Source organism: Aquarana catesbeiana, linkage group LG05 (assembly GCF_042186555.1).
Source record: "Aquarana catesbeiana isolate 2022-GZ linkage group LG05, ASM4218655v1, whole genome shotgun sequence".
NCBI classification, from domain to species: Eukaryota; Metazoa; Chordata; class Amphibia; order Anura; family Ranidae; genus Aquarana; species Aquarana catesbeiana.
In genome coordinates this window covers 2,357,207-2,374,068 of record NC_133328.1, presented here as the reverse complement: position 1 = coordinate 2,374,068, position 16,862 = coordinate 2,357,207, and the positions used below count along the sequence as shown (strand labels likewise).

Below are 16,862 nucleotides of genomic sequence, written 5' to 3'. Positions count from 1 at the left end.
AACCAGCAATTCATTTTTAGCACCCACAGACATCGGGGCTGTAGCAAATCAGTGAACAGGCATCCCTAACCAGTGGAAAGCTTTGGTGCTGACTCATCTTTGGTCGATAAACCATCACTCAGGCTTTTCTAACCTTTCCAGTTGAACTTTACTATTAAGTCTGGGCACTGGGATCAATTTTTGGCACCCACATACATTGAGGCTGTCACCCAATCCAGTCAGATCAGTCAACAGTCACCTCTAACCCGTGGACAGATTTAGATGGAGTTAAAAGACACCAGAAAACCACCAGAGTATATTTTAGCTATCTCAATTTTTTTTCCCTCCGGTGACTTGGGAAACCTTTTTCTTGTTATTTCAAGTGGAAAATTCTGTGAGCCTCACACCAAATCCCAGGGGAGACAACTAGAGTGAATGGCACAGCTCTCTCTCTCGCTAGTTCTTTCTTACTACGACCTCTCCAATATTGACATCTTCTCAAGCACGGGTAAGGGGAGCTTGTTCCAGCATTTACAGCCACATAATGAGGGGAGCGGATCCGGAGGCAGCACAGGGGGGGCATTTGTTATGCAGAACAGTACGGATGCCCATGACATAACCTCATTGGTAACTCACAAAGAGACGAAATAAAAAGAAAACAAGAACCAACAAAGAGACATTGGGGAAGTCAGCAGAGCTGCCCCTCATTTAATAAGCCAGTGGTCTCCAAACTGTGGCCCGGGGGCCGGATGCGGCCCTTTGCTTGCCTTTATCTGGCCCTTGGGGCACTAATTTTACCAACTGGATCCAATGATGGAGTACCATACCCCTTACTGACACCATCGATGGGGCAATATTCTTCTCTTTGATATCAACAGTGGAGCACTAGTTCTCTTGTTAAAGCCAATGATGTGCCAGGGGCCTTTACTACTCCCACTGGCCACAGTCTGCCCCCCCTAAAGCCTGAAGGACAGTAAACTGGCCCTATCAATAATGGGGCACTATTCCTCTCATTAAAGCCAATGATGTGACGGGGCCTTTACTACTCCCACTGGCCACAGTCTGCTCCCCCTAAAGCCTGAAGGACAGTCAACTGGCTCTATCAATAATGGGGCACTATTCTTCTCATTAAAGCCAATGATGTGCTGGGGCATTTTCTACACTGGCCACAGTCTGACCCTCCCCCCCCCCCCAAAGCCTGAAGGACAGTAAATTGGCCCTATCAACAATGGGGCACTATTCCTCTCATTAAAGCCAATGGTGTGCCAGGGCATTTTCTACTACCACTGGCCAAAGCTTGTCCACACCCCACTAAAGCCTGAAGGACAGTAAACTTTCCCTTTTCTTAGAAAGTTTGGAGACCCCTGGACTAAGCTCTGGAACAAATGCACTTGCAAAGTACGCAGTCTATTTGCCTTCAGTACATCAAACCTGTCTAACCGAAGAAAAGTTTCATGCAGTTGGCACTCACCCTGAAACTCCCCAGCGCTGTTATCTCGGGAGCTGCTCATGCAGTTCTCCAGGTAAATCCCATCTTTGTAGCAGTCGTCCTTCTTGGTATAGCTTGTCACCTCATTCGGTTGAGACTGAACCTCCCCGTCGTGGCAGGAGCAAGGTGTCTGCATGATGCCACAAGGGTGAAAGCTGCTACTGCTGCTCAGGCAGGTGTCAAGCCACTTACAGAGGATCTGGCAAGCCGCTTTCCTGGGGTTGCGGTTGCCCAAAACCAGGTATTCCAGGGAGAAGTCGGTCTCCTGAGGCTTGTTGGTCTTCCATTGCAGCTGGGTGTCCTCCTTTTTGGGCAAGGTCTGCTTCATCTGGAGGAACTGCTTGTTGGACTGTAGAAAAGCGTATTGGACGGTGCTGTCGCAGAGTTTCAAGACATCGTCGAAACTCTCCATCCCCAAGTACGTCCGCGTGGACTCCAGGAAAGAGTCAAACTGAGAGGTCCTGATCTGCTGGTGGTCGCATATACCTGCCGGCTTGGAGACTTTTACGTACAGCGTGTACCTCCTGGGGTCCGGGTTCTGGATAATCCAAGCGCACAGCGAAGAGTTCAAGGGAAAAAGAGACAAAGAGGAGAAATAGCCGTAAAATTCCCCCTGCACTTGCGTGGTGCAGGAATTGTGTCCGAAGTCCAGGCTGGCCGCCGTCCAGGCGAAAAAAAGTGGCAACGTGAAAAGCAAGTGGTGGGAAGATTCAGCGCTCCTCATCCTAGGTCTCTGGTCCTTTGGAATTCAAAGTAATTGTCAAGCAGGGGCCAGATCTTGGACATAACAGGTAGAGCAGGAGGAAAAAAAGGCAGTTTATGAGGCTTGGTGGAAAAATGAGTACAGTCTTGGTCTGCTTGTCTCAGACGCCCTCGTGTGGCCGCACACTCCAATCTGGAAAGGGAAAGAAAAAGAGAAAACGGATTAACTCTTGCCGATGGAAATTCAACATCTTCGCAATCGGTTAAGAGAGCAGCTTTCACATCATCAAGGACATTTTATTATTTCAATTACATCATCGTATTGAGAACATTTTTTTTTTTTTTTATCACTGCGGTTGAGTTACAATGACAACCCTACATGGCAATCTGCGATGAAGGCTTATCTCTGAGTTGGGCACATTTTGCACCTTGCGAAAGAATGCCAGTCTTGCCGTTTAATGCCTGCAACAAAAAAAAAAAAATCCCCAAGAGCTGAGATAACTTAACTGCCTCTGCGCCGCGGCGACAAGCAAAGCCTCCCTCCGTAGCAACGCGACCACAACTAACGACACCTCTACGGGATGGAAGGTCTCCGCCAAGGAACGGCATCGCCGTCTCTGCCTCTTCCAACACCGCTGGAAGCTAAAAGGCTATTGTATCTCCAGAGCCCGCCAGCCAATTGTCCGAAATCCAAGGAGACCGAGGAAGAAATGCGGCTCAACGACTCCGAGTCTCAAGTGTTAAAGCAAGCGTTCAGCTTTCAAAAGGAAATTGATTTTCTTAGCCAGAGACGAGGGAAGAAGAAAAAAAAAGACATTTCTCTTTGGGAACCCAGCGACCGCCTTTTCTACGGAAACCTTCCTGACCAGCCAGTCCTCCTCGCTGCTTATCAGGGCGGCCGAATCTCTCACCACCAGTTTTACCGAACGTTACCGGTGTGTGAAAAGGGCAACATCTCCAGATGGTTCATAGAGAAAAAAAAAAGTGAAGATTCGAGTTATTTGTGGTGCGTCGGTATTCCTCGGACGCAGGTTGGCTTTTCCTGATGGGGTGCCGAGGCTGGCATGCTGCAAACTCGACCGCTTCTGTCACCAGAGACAGAGGAACCTGCTTGTTGCATGAAGATCTCTGCGAGATCCGCAACCCCCTCTGTCTACAAATTGTATCATTTATAAAGATACAAACAATAAGGAGCCTGATTAGAAGTATAGAAAGGGATCAGCATGAAAGCCTATCAGATCACCATGTGTGACAGAAAAAAGATGCCCCAGAAATACTCCATTACCCCAAAATGTAGCAAAATGTAGCGAAAATACGACTCCGTTAGCCCAAAATGTATAATACTCCATTACCAGAAAATGTATCCAGATATACTCCATTATACCTAAATGTAGTGAAATGTATCGAAAATACTACTCCGTTACCCAAAATGTATCGAGGAATACTCCATTACCCCAAAATGTATCCAAATATACTCCATTATCACAAAATGTGTCAAAAATATTCCAAGACTAATCCATCACCCGAAAATGTAGCAAAATGTATCAAAAAAATAGTACTCTGTTACCCAAAATATATCCAGATGTACTCCATTACCCCAAAATGTATCAAAAATACCCCAAGGCTACTCCATCACCCGAAAATGAAGCAAAATGTATCTAAAAATACGACTCCGTTACCCCAAATATATCCAGAAATACTCCATTACCCCAAAATGTATCAAAAATACTCCAGGACTACTCCATTACCCAAAAATGAAGCAAAATGTATCGAAAAATACTACTCCTTTACGTAAAATGTATCCGGAAATACTCCATTACACGAAAATGTATCTAAAATACTCCAGGAATACTCCATTACCCCAAAATGTATCACAAATACTCCAGGACTACTCCATTACCTCAAAATGTAGCAAAATGTATAGAAAAATACTACCCCATTACCCAAAATGTATCCAGAAATACTCCATTACCCCAAAATGTAGCAAAATGTATAGAAAAATACTATTCCATTACCTAAAATGTATCCAGAAATACTCCATTACCCCAAAATGTATCAAAAATACTCCAGGACTACTCTATTACCCCAAAATGTAGATATATTTAGCGAAAAATACTACCCCGTTATTCAAAATGTATCCAGAAATACTCCATTAACCCAAAATGTATCTAAAATACTTCAGAAATACTCCATTACCCCAAAATGTATCAAAATTACTCCAGGACTACTCCATTACCCAAAAATGAAGCAAAATGTATCGAAAAATACTACTCCTTTACGTGAAATGTATCCGGAAATACTCCATTACACGAAAATGTATCTAAAATACTCCAGGAATACTCCATTACCCCAAAATGTATCACAAATACTCCAGGACTACTCCATTACCTCAAAATGTAGCAAAATGTATAGAAAAATACTATTCCATTACCTAAAATGTATCCAGAAATACTCCATTACCCCAAAATGTATCCAGAAATACTCCATTACCCCAAAATGAAGCAAAATGTATAGAAAAATACTATTCCATTACCTAAAATGTATCCAGAAATACTCCATTACCCCAAAATGTATCAAAAATACTCCAGGACTACTCTATTACCCCAAAATGTAGATATATGTAGCGAAAAATACTACCCCGTTATTCAAAATATATCCAGAAATATTCCATTAACCCAAAATGTATCTAAAATACTCCAGGACTACTCCATTACCACAAAATGTATAGAAAAATACTACTCCATTACCCAAAATGTATCCAGAAATACTTCATTACCCCAAAATGTAGCAAAATGTATAGAAAAATACTATTTCATTACCTAAAATGTATCCAGAAATACTCCATTACCCCAAAATGTATCAAAAATACCCCAGGACTACTCTATTACCCCAAAATGTAGCTAAATGTATAGAAAAATACTACTCCATTACCCAAAATATATCCAGAAATACTCCATTACCCCAAAATGTATCAACAATACTCCAGGACTACTCCATTACCCCAAAATGTAGCTAAATGTAGCAAAAAATACTACTCCGTTATTCAAAATGTATCCAGAAATACTCCATTACCCCAAAATTTATCTAAAATACTCCAGGAATACTCCATTACCCTAAAATGTAGCAAAGTGTCTAAAAAAATACTACTCCATTACCCAAAATGTATCCAGAAATACTCCATTACCCCAAAATGTATCCAGAAATACTCCATTACCCCAAAATTAATCTAAAATACTCCAGGAATACTCCATTACCCCAAAATGTATAGAAAAATACTACTCCTTTACCCAAAATGTATCCAGAAATACTCAAAAACCCTAAATGAATACAGGAATACTCCATTACCTAAAATGTATCCAGAAATACTCCATTACCACAAAATGTTTCAAAAATACTCCAGGATTACTCCATTACCCCAATATGTAGCAACATATATCGAAAAATACTACTCCTTTACCCAAAATGTATCCAGAAATACTCTATTACCCCCAAATGTATCTAAAATACTCCAGGAATACTCCATTACCCTAAAATTTAGCAAAATGTATCGAAAAATACTACTCCATTACCCAAAATTTATCCAGGAATACTCCATTACCCCAAAATGTAGCAAAATGTATAAAAAATACTCCAGGAATACCTTATTACCCAAAATTGAATAAAAAAAATACTCCAGGAATACTCCATTACCCCAAAATTGTATCAAAAAATGTTTCAGGAACAGTCAATTAACCAAAATGTATCCAGAAATACTCCATTATGCTAAAATGCATAAACAACTCTAGAAATACTCCATAACCTAAAATGTAACTAATAATACTCCATCACCCAAAACATGTATTAACAAATACCCCAGGAATAATACGTTACCAAAAAATGTATCACAAAAATTGTTCTAGACATACTCCATTACCCCAAAATGTATCAAAAATACCCCAGGAATACTACATTACACAAAAATGTATCCAGACATAGTCCACTACCAAATAAAAGTTTAAAAAAATTTTCAGAAATACTCAATTATTCAAAATCTGATCAACAATACTCCAGAAATACTCTATTACTCCAAAAAAGTATGAAAAAAATACTCCATTACCCAAAAGTGTAACAATACAAAAATGTATTAAAAAATAATCCAGAAATACTCCATTACCCAAAAATGTATCAAAAAATACTCCAGGTATACTCCATTACCTAAAGATATATGAGAAAGTAATATTCCATTAACCGAAAAAAAAATAAAAAAAAATACTCCATTACCGAAAATGTATCCAGAAATATGCCATTACCCTAAAAGGTATAACAAATACTCCAGAAATACTCCATTACCCCAAAATGTATCTAAAAATACCCAAGAAATACTGTTACCCAAAAAAATGTTTAAAAAAAATACTCCAGAAATTTTCTATTATTTCAAAATTTATAAAAAATACCCAAGGAACACTACATTACCCGAAAATGTATCCAGAAATACTCCACTACCCTAAAATGTATCTAAAAATTCCCCAGAAATACTGTATATTATCCAAAAAATGTTTTAAAAAAGACTCCAGAAATATTCCATAAACCCAAAATATATAAAAAATACTCCAGAAATACTCCACTACCCTAAAATGTATAACAACTACTCCAGAATTACTTCATTACCCAAAAATGTAACCAGAAATACTCCATTACCCAAAATGTATTTAAAAATACCCCGGATATTACCAAAAAATGTATAAAAACACTTTAGGAATACTCCATTACTGAAAAATACTCCAGAAATGCTCCATTACCCAAAATTGTATCAAAACAATACTCCAAGAACATTCCATTACTCGAAAGTGTATCCAACATACTCCAGGAATGCTGCATTACCCAAAAATTGCTCAAAATACTCCAGAAACACTCCACCACCCACAAAATGTATAAAAAAATACTCCAGAAATACTCCATTACCCAAAAATGTATAAAAATACCCAGGAAATACTATATTATCCAAAAAATGTTTAAAAAAAGATCCCAGAAATATTCAATTATCCCAACATGTATGAAAAATACTCCAGGAACACTACATTACCCAAAAATATGTCCAGAAATACTCCATTACTCAAAATGTATTAAAAATATTCCATATATTACTGAAAATGGATAAAAACACCTCAGGAATACTCAATACCCCCCCCCCCAAAAAAAAAATCAAAAAAATACTCCATTATTTAAAAATGTATGAAAAAATACTTGAGGAATATTCCACTTACCCAAAATGTATATAAAAAAAAATACTCTACAAATACTTCATCACCCAAAATGTATCTAAAAATACCAGAGAAATACTATATTACCCCCCCCCCCCAAAAAAAAAAAATTACTTACCCCAGAAATATTCCATTATCTCAATACTACAGGAATACTACATTACCCAAAAATGTATCAAAAAACATTACCAATGAATGTATACAAAAATGTACCTAAAAGTACCCCAGAAATATTGTATAAAAAATACCCACTGCTTGCATTAGGGATGAGGGCTCTTAAGAGGAGAAATGAGACAGGGTTCTGTGTTGTGTTCAAGGAAGCCATGTACTGCCCCCTGCTGGCCCCTCCCATCAGCCATGATCTGCCTGCATTGCATAGAGAAGCACAGAGACCCGGTGATGATGTCACTGGGAGGGCAAATTAGAAGCTTCAGATTGAAAACGGTGAACCTGTAAATGTTGAATTCCTATACAGACAGAAGGGACTTATTTGTAAAGCAGTGAATCAGACATTCACCAAACATTCACTGCAGGTGAATCTCTCAGAGATTTCCTAACTGACACACTGGCCACTGACAGGAAGATTTAGGGATGATGAGGTAGAAGGTTCTGGTCCTCCTGTCTCTCCATCATACTGAAGGTGAGCGGCTCCGGCAAACCGTCACCATTAACAACGGTGTCAGGAGACTCCGGGAGAGGAAACTTCCATCTCTTCTTCTTTCATTACTGCATTGATAATACACAATGAGGACCAGAACCCTGCAGGCACCAATCAGAGCGCAGAGACCTGCAGGCACCAATCACAGCGCAGAGACCTGCAGGCACCAATCACAGCGCAGAGACCTGCAGGCACCAATCACAGCACAGAGACCTGCAGGCACCAATCACAGCGCAGAGACCTGCAGGCACCAATCACAGGGCAGAGACCTGCAGGCACCAATCACAGCACAGAGACCTGCAGGCACCAATCACAGCGCAGAGACCTGCAGGCACCAATCACAGCACAGAGACCTGCAGGCACCAATCACAGCACAGAGATCTGCAGGCACCAATCACAGCGCAGAGACCTGCAGGCACCAATCACAGCGCAGAGACCTGCAGGCACCAATCACAGCGCAGAGACCTGCAGGCACCAATCACAGGGCAGAGACCTGCAGGCACCAATCACAGCACAGAGACCTGCAGGCACCAATCACAGCGCAGAGACCTGCAGGCACCAATCACAGGGCAGAGACCTGCAGGCACCAATCACAGGGCAGACACCTGCAGGCACCAATCACAGGGCAGAGACCTGCAGGCACCAATCACAGCACAGAGACCTGCAGGCACCAATCACAGCGCAGAGACCTGCAGGCACCAATCACTGGGCAGAGACCTGCAGACACCAATCACAGCGCAGAGACCTGCAGACACCAATCACAGCGCAGAGACCTGCAGGCACCAATCACAGGGCAGAGACCTGCAGGCACCAATCACAGGGCAGAGACCTGCAGGCATCAATCACAGCACAGAGACCTGCAGGCATCAATCACAGCACAGAGACCTGCAGACACCAATCACAGCGCAGAGACCTGCAGGCACCAATCACAGGGCAGAGACCTGCAGACACCAATCACAGCGCAGAGACCTGCAGGCACCAATCACAGCACAGAGACCTGCAGGCACCAATCACTGGGCAGAGACCTGCAGACACCAATCACAGCGCAGAGACCTGCAGACACCAATCACAGCGCAGAGACCTGCAGGCACCAATCACAGGGCAGAGACCTGCAGGCACCAATCACAGCACAGAGACCTGCAGGCACCAATTACAGCGCAGAGACCTGCAGGCACCAATCACTGGGCAGAGACCTGCAGGCACCAATCACAGCACAGAGACCTGCAGGCACCAATCACAGCACAGAGACCTGCAGGCACCAATCACAGCACAGAGACCTGCAGGCACCAATCACAGCGCAGAGACCTGCAGGCACCAATCACAGCACAGAGACCTGCAGGCACCAATCACAGCACAGAGATCTGCAGGCACCAATCACAGCGCAGAGACCTGCAGGCACCAATCACAGCGCAGAGACCTGCAGGCACCAATCACAGGGCAGAGACCTGCAGGCACCAATCACAGGGCAGAGACCTGCAGGCACCAATCACAGCGCAGAGACCTGCAGGCACCAATCACTGGGCAGAGACCTGCAGGCACCAATCACAGCGCAGAGACCTGCAGGCACCAATCACAGGGCAGAGACCTGCAGGCACCAATCACAGCGCAGAGACCTGCAGGCACCAATCACTGGGCAGAGACCTGCAGGCACCAATCACAGCGCAGAGACCTGCAGGCACCAATCACAGCGCAGAGACCTGCAGGCACCAATCACAGGGCAGAGACCTGCAGGCACCAATCACAGCACAGAGACCTGCAGGCACCAATCACAGCACAGAGACCTGCAGGCACCAATCACAGCACAGAGACCTGCAGGCACCAATCACAGCGCAGAGACCTGCAGGCACCAATCACAGCACAGAGACCTGCAGGCACCAATCACAGCACAGAGATCTGCAGGCACCAATCACAGCGCAGAGACCTGCAGGCACCAATCACAGCGCAGAGACCTGCAGGCACCAATCACAGCGCAGAGACCTGCAGGCACCAATCACAGGGCAGAGACCTGCAGGCACCAATCACAGCACAGAGACCTGCAGGCACCAATCACAGCGCAGAGACCTGCAGGCACCAATCACAGGGCAGAGACCTGCAGGCACCAATCACAGGGCAGACACCTGCAGGCACCAATCACAGGGCAGAGACCTGCAGGCACCAATCACAGCACAGAGACCTGCAGGCACCAATCACAGCGCAGAGACCTGCAGGCACCAATCACTGGGCAGAGACCTGCAGACACCAATCACAGCGCAGAGACCTGCAGACACCAATCACAGCGCAGAGACCTGCAGGCACCAATCACAGGGCAGAGACCTGCAGGCACCAATCACAGGGCAGAGACCTGCAGGCATCAATCACAGCACAGAGACCTGCAGGCATCAATCACAGCACAGAGACCTGCAGACACCAATCACAGCGCAGAGACCTGCAGGCACCAATCACAGGGCAGAGACCTGCAGACACCAATCACAGCGCAGAGACCTGCAGGCACCAATCACAGCACAGAGACCTGCAGGCACCAATCACTGGGCAGAGACCTGCAGACACCAATCACAGCGCAGAGACCTGCAGACACCAATCACAGCGCAGAGACCTGCAGGCACCAATCACAGGGCAGAGACCTGCAGGCACCAATCACAGCACAGAGACCTGCAGGCACCAATTACAGCGCAGAGACCTGCAGGCACCAATCACTGGGCAGAGACCTGCAGGCACCAATCACTGGGCAGAGACCTGCAGGCACCAATCACAGCGCAGAGACCTGCAGGCACCAATCACTGGGCAGAGACCTGCAGGCACCAATCACAGGGCAGAGACCTGCAGGCACCAATCACAGCGCAGAGACCTGCAGGCACCAATCACTGGGCAGAGACCTGCAGACACCAATCACAGCACAGAGACCTGCAGGGACCAATCACAGGGCAGAGACCTGCAGGCACCAATCACAGGGCAGAGACCTGCAGGCACCAATCACAGGACAGAGACCTGCAGACACCAATCACAGCGCAGAGCCCTGCAGGCACCAATTACAGCGCAGAGACCTGCAGACACCAATCACAGGGCAGAGACCTGCAGGCACCAATCACAGGGCAGAGACCTGCAGGCACCAATCACAGCACAGAGACATTCAGGCATCAATCACAGCGCAGAGACCTGCAGGCACCCATAACAGGGCAGAGACCTGTCATTCTAATTAGATATAATGTTTCTTCTGTTTTTTCTCCTTTAATAGGATTAGGATTATTTGAATTAAATATCATCAAGTTGTGGATTCTTTACTGTAAAAGTAGTCTGGCTTCACACACTTTATTGTAAAAGGTTCTTTACTGTAAAAGCATTCAGATCGTGGATTCTCTACTGTAAAGATACTCAGTATGTAAATCTTTTACTATAAGGATGGCCTTATAGTGTGGATTCTTTACTGTACAGCTCGTAAGTCTGAACATTCTTTACTGTAAGGGTAGACAGACTGTGGATTCTCCACTGTAAAGGCAGTCAGACTGCAGATACTTTACTATAAGGGCCATCAAAGTTTGCATTCTTACTGTAAAGCTATTATGTCTTAAATTCATTTACTTTAAGGGTAGATAGATTGGATTCTTTATTGTAAAAGCATACTACAGATCCTTCACTGTACAGGCAGCCCAGGATTCTTTGCTGTATTATTAGTCAGAATCTGGATAGGTTAGTGTAAAGATAATCACAATGTAGATTCTTTCCTGTAAAGGTAGTAAGAATATAGAATAAAGGCTCTTTACTATAAGTGAAGTCAGACAGAGAATTTGGAATGTCAGTCTGTAGATTCTTTACTGTAAAGGCAGTCAGACTGTATATTCTTTCCTGTAAGGATATTCAGAATATAGACTATACAATATTTATTATACAGTAAATTTGTAGAAGGGGGAGGAGTCATTTCCTCAGTCTCCCCTCCCCCAGTGATCAGACTGTACATTGTAACTTTTAGAAGGAGGAGGAGTCATTTCCTCAGTCTCCCCTCCCCCACTGATTAGACTGTACATTGTAACTTTGTAGAAGGAGGAGGAGCCATTTCCTCAGTCTCCCCTCCCCCAGTGATCAGACTGTACATTGTAACTTTGTAGCAAGTCACAAGGGGAGAGGCTGCAGCAGGGGCTGATCTGTGTCAGACATTTGTGAACACCGCCAGGTTTGAGGAATTACGTGATTGTGCCATCTCTCAGTACAGAACGTAGAAGTTGGCTCTGGCTGATGCCCGAACAAAGGTGGTGCCGTCATTCTGGAGAGATAAGGGTATTTTCAAGGGGGATGACGATGGTAATGAATGCCTGGAGGTGTATGAAAGGACTAATCTGATGTTCACTGTAATAATAATAAAGGATCGGTCTTCTTGGGGGTCGGTTATATTGGTGGCACGGTATTGGCTGGCATTGGCGCTCTATCGGTGACTTTGTTGAACATGTTTTGGACGGAGACGATTGCTGGCAGCGTTGGGATCGGCGCTGGAAAGGGAACAGATGGGTGAAGGTGATGCCAGCTCCGGGGACATTATATCCAATTAAATCCGACGCACAATCTGATATTTGTAAGGTGAGCAGTTCACGGCGTAGCGAGCGGCTTGTCAGGAGCGCTCACATCACGGAACGCCGCAGAGCGCCGCCATCGCCGCCGGTGAAGGCAATTTGGCCCAAATAAAGATGAAGGCAAACAAAGGGGCCGTCAGAGAGACACTTCTTCATCCCAGGAACGATGATAATCAGCGGCGTTTGGTGCGTTTGGTGCGTTTAGTGGGGCGTTTGGCATGCCGCGCGGCCCGCAGTCCATCGGTGGAGGACGCAGACCGCGTCACCGCGCCCAAACGCCACAATTCAATGACGGAAATCTCATATAAAAGAAGTATAGAGATATATATATATATATTTTGGTGGGAGATGAGATTTAGGGGCTCATTCACACAAACACTGTCCTCCTACCAATCAGTGACAGGCTGTAGACTGGAGGCGGGGTCACTGGGATCACATGACATCAATGACAATACAGTGACAAGGAAAAAGTCAGTGAACCCCCTTTGGAATGGACGGTTTTTCTGCAGTGATTGGTCTTAAAATGTGATCCTCGTCTATCTTACACCAATAGAGAGACACCCCGCGTGCTTCCCTCCATAACACCGACCAATCCAATCGCTCGTCTCTTTATTATACACGCCCATTAAACATTCACAGTGCTGGAGGAAAAAGTAAGTGAACCCATGTTATATGTGTCATGCCATGTAGGGGTGTGTCATGTAATGTAGGGGTGTGTCATGTAATGTAGGGGTGTGTCATACCATGTAGGGGTGTGTCATGTCATGTAGGGGTGTGTCATACCATGTAGGGGTGTTTCATGTTATGTAGGGGTGTGTCATGTGATGTAGGGGTGTGTCATGTGATGTAGGGGTGTGTCATGCCATGTAGGGGTGTGTCATACCATGTAGGGGTGTGTCATGTCATGTAGGGGTGTTTCATGTTATGTAGGGGTGTGTCATGTGATGTAGGGGGGTGTCATGTGATGTAGGGGTGTGTCATACCATGTAGGGGTGTTTCATGTTATGTAGGGGTGTGTCATGTGATGTAGGGGTGTGTCATGTGATGTAGGGGTGTGTCATGCCATGTAGGGATGTGTCATACCATGTAGGGGTGTGTCATGTCATGTAGGGGTGTTTCATGTTATGTAGGGGTGTGTCATGTCATGTAGGGGTGTGTCATACCATGTAGGGGTGTGTCATGTGATGTAGGGGGGTGTCATGTGATGTAGGGGTGTGTCATACCATGTAGAGGTGTGTCATACCATGTAGGGGTGTGTCATGTGATGTAGGGGTGTGTCATACCACGTAGGGGTGTGTCATACCATGTTGGGGTGTGTCATACCATGTAGGGGTGTGTCATACCATGTAGGGGTGTGTCTTAACATGTAGGGGTGTGTCATGCCATGTAGGGGTGTGTCATGTGATGTAGGGGTGTGTCATACCATGTAGGGGTGTGTCATGCCATGTAGGGGTGTGTCATAACATGTAGGGGTGTGTCATGCCATGTAGGGGTGTGTCATGTGATGTAGGGGTGTGTCTTAACATGTAGGTGTGTGTCATGCCATGTAGGGGTGTGTCATACCATGTAGGAGTGTGTCATACCATGTAGGGGTGTGTCATGTGATGTAGGGGTGTGTCATGCCATGTAGGGGTGTGTCATACCATGTAGGGGTGTGTCATGCCATGTAGGGGTGTGTCATGTGATGTAGGGGTGTGTCATGCCATGTAGGGGTGTGTCATGCGATGTAGGGGTGTGTCATGCCATGTAGGGGTGTGTCATGTGATGTAGGGGTGTGTCATGTGATGTAGAGGTGTGTCATGTGATGTAGGGGTGTGTCATGTGATGTAGGGGTGTGTCATACCATGTAGGGGTGTGTCATGCCATGTAGAGGTGGGTCATGTGATCTCTTATTTCCCAAGCAGTACACGTTGGGAAGAATACGCGTTGTTCCTCAGTGACAGACGTCATGATTGATGGTCGATCGGCATTAAGAAAGAATTGTTGTAGAATGAAGTCCGGGGAGAAATCTCCGATATTTGGGGCTCTGGGCGGGGAATGTCAGCGAAAATAATATTTAAGAGCGTTTGATTTATTACCAGCATGCATTGCTGCGGGCAATCCCAACTTCTACATCTACAATCATTAAATTCAACTCTACAATCGTGAAATGAGGATTAGAGATCAGAAGAAGGTAGAACCCGATAATACAGACGATGGAGAGCAAAAGAGGACCTGTCATCGGGGATTTGTCATGCCCATCAATGTGTCAGTGTAACCCATTCAGGTATTTATTACCTCTCACAGAGATCACAGAACTGCCACTGACAATGTCTTCATCTGCTTTTCTATCCAGAAGGACGGCACCATCTCTGTCCAGACATCACCCAGGCTCATCATCTACATCCTGGACTGAGATGACACGATCAGAATTAAAGCCGTGTTCACAAATGTCTGACGCAAATCAGCCCCCTGCTGCACCCTCTCACCTTGGGACTTGCTACCCACTGTGCCCATTATGAGGGGTTCTCACCATCCCTGTGCTGAGTTCCCGGGTCTGTACACCCGCTGTGCCCATTATGAGGGGTTCCCACCATCCCTGTGCTGAGTTCCCGGGTCTGTACACCCGCTGTGCCCATTATGAGGGGTTCTCACCATCCCTGTGCTGAGTTCCCGCTTCTGTACACCCGCTGTGCCCATTATGAGGGGTTCTCACCATCCCTGTGCTGAGTTCCCGGGTCTGTACACCCGCTGTGCCCATTATGAGGGGTTCTCACCATCCCTGTGCTGAGTTCCCGGGTCTGTACACCCGCTGTGCCCATTATGAGGGGTTCCCACCATCCCTGTGCTGAGTTCCCGGGTCTGTACACCCGCTGTGCCCATTATGAGGGGTTCCCACCATCCCTGTGCTGAGTTCCCGGGTCTGTACACCCGCTGTGCCCATTATGAGGGGTTCTCACCATCCCTGTGCAGAGTTCCGGGTCTGTACACCTGCTGTGCCCATTATGAGGGGTTCTCACCATCCCTGTGCTGAGTTCCCGGGTCTGTACACCCGCTGTGCCCATTATGAGGGGTTCTCACCATCCCTGTGCTGAGTTCCCGGGTCTGCACACCCGCTGTGCCCATTATGAGGGGTTCCCACCATCCCTGTGCTGAGTTCCCGGGTCTGTACACCCGCTGTGCCCATTATGAGGGGTTCTCACCATCAATGTGCTGATTTCCCGGATCTGTACACCCGCTGTGCCCATTATGAGGGGTTCCCACCATCCCTGTGCTGAGTTCCCGGGTCTGTACACCCGCTGTGCCCATTATGAGGGGTTCCCCCCATCCCTGTGCTGAGTTCCCGGGTCTGTACACCCGCTGTGCCCATTATGAGGGGTTCCCACCATCCCTGTGCTGAGTTCCCGGGTCTGTACACCCGCTGTGCCCATTATGAGGGGTTCCCCCCATCCCTGTGCTGAGTTCCCGGGTCTGTACACCCGCTGTGCCCATTATGAGGGGTTCTCACCATCCCTGTGCTGAGTTCCCGGGTCTGTACACCCGCTGTGCCCATTATGAGGGGTTCCCCCCATCCCTGTGCTGAGTTCCCGGGTCTGTACACCCGCTGTGCCCATTATGAGGGGTTCTCACCATCAATGTGCTGAGTTCCCGGGTCTGTACACCCGCTGTGCCCATTATGAGGGGTTCCCCCCATCCCTGTGCTGAGTTCCCGGGTCTGTACACCCGCTGTGCCCATTATGAGGGGTTCTCACCATCCCTGTGCTGAGTAGCATCACTTTTACAGAATATTATCTGCGGCTCTTTGGGGGTGTTAGGTTCCCCCCCCGATATCTGAGAGCTGACCACTACTGGTGTAGATGATTGCTATGACATCATAGTGATATTTATTGTAGGTGGATGAAGAGAAGTCTCTCTGTCTGTGCCGGTCTTCATACGGTGACACTCTAGTCGCTGTGACTTGGGTGGTACAGTGCGGAGGAGGGGGGGTTGTTATCAGACATTCCAGGGACGTGTCTCCACTAATTGGTTATTGTTCTGCGATTATCCATTTCACAATGACATGACTTCCCCCTCCCCTCCCCCACCCTCTGCGGAGAGAAGGAGCCTCATTCATTCTCAAGATGTTAATGAGCAGCTTTGTCTCTATGAAAGAAGAAGAGGAAATGATTGTCATCATTACTTCCTAATTCTGTAATTACAGAGACGCCCGCTCCGCCCCTCCCATATATTACTCCGCCCCTCCCATATATTACTCC

At 46.2% G+C, this 16,862-nt stretch overlaps 1 protein-coding gene across 1 annotated transcript in view; it reads right to left on the bottom strand.

The window, feature by feature from the left end:
* The window catches only part of ADGRB1 (adhesion G protein-coupled receptor B1), a gene marked incomplete in the record, with an annotated part of 698,266 nt that overhangs the window by 464,919 nt on the left and 216,485 nt on the right, over nt 1-16,862 (bottom strand). The window contains 1 exon segment of the mRNA XM_073629372.1: nt 1,451-2,363. Within this exon segment, the coding sequence (XP_073485473.1) occupies nt 1,451-2,192 (742 nt within the window).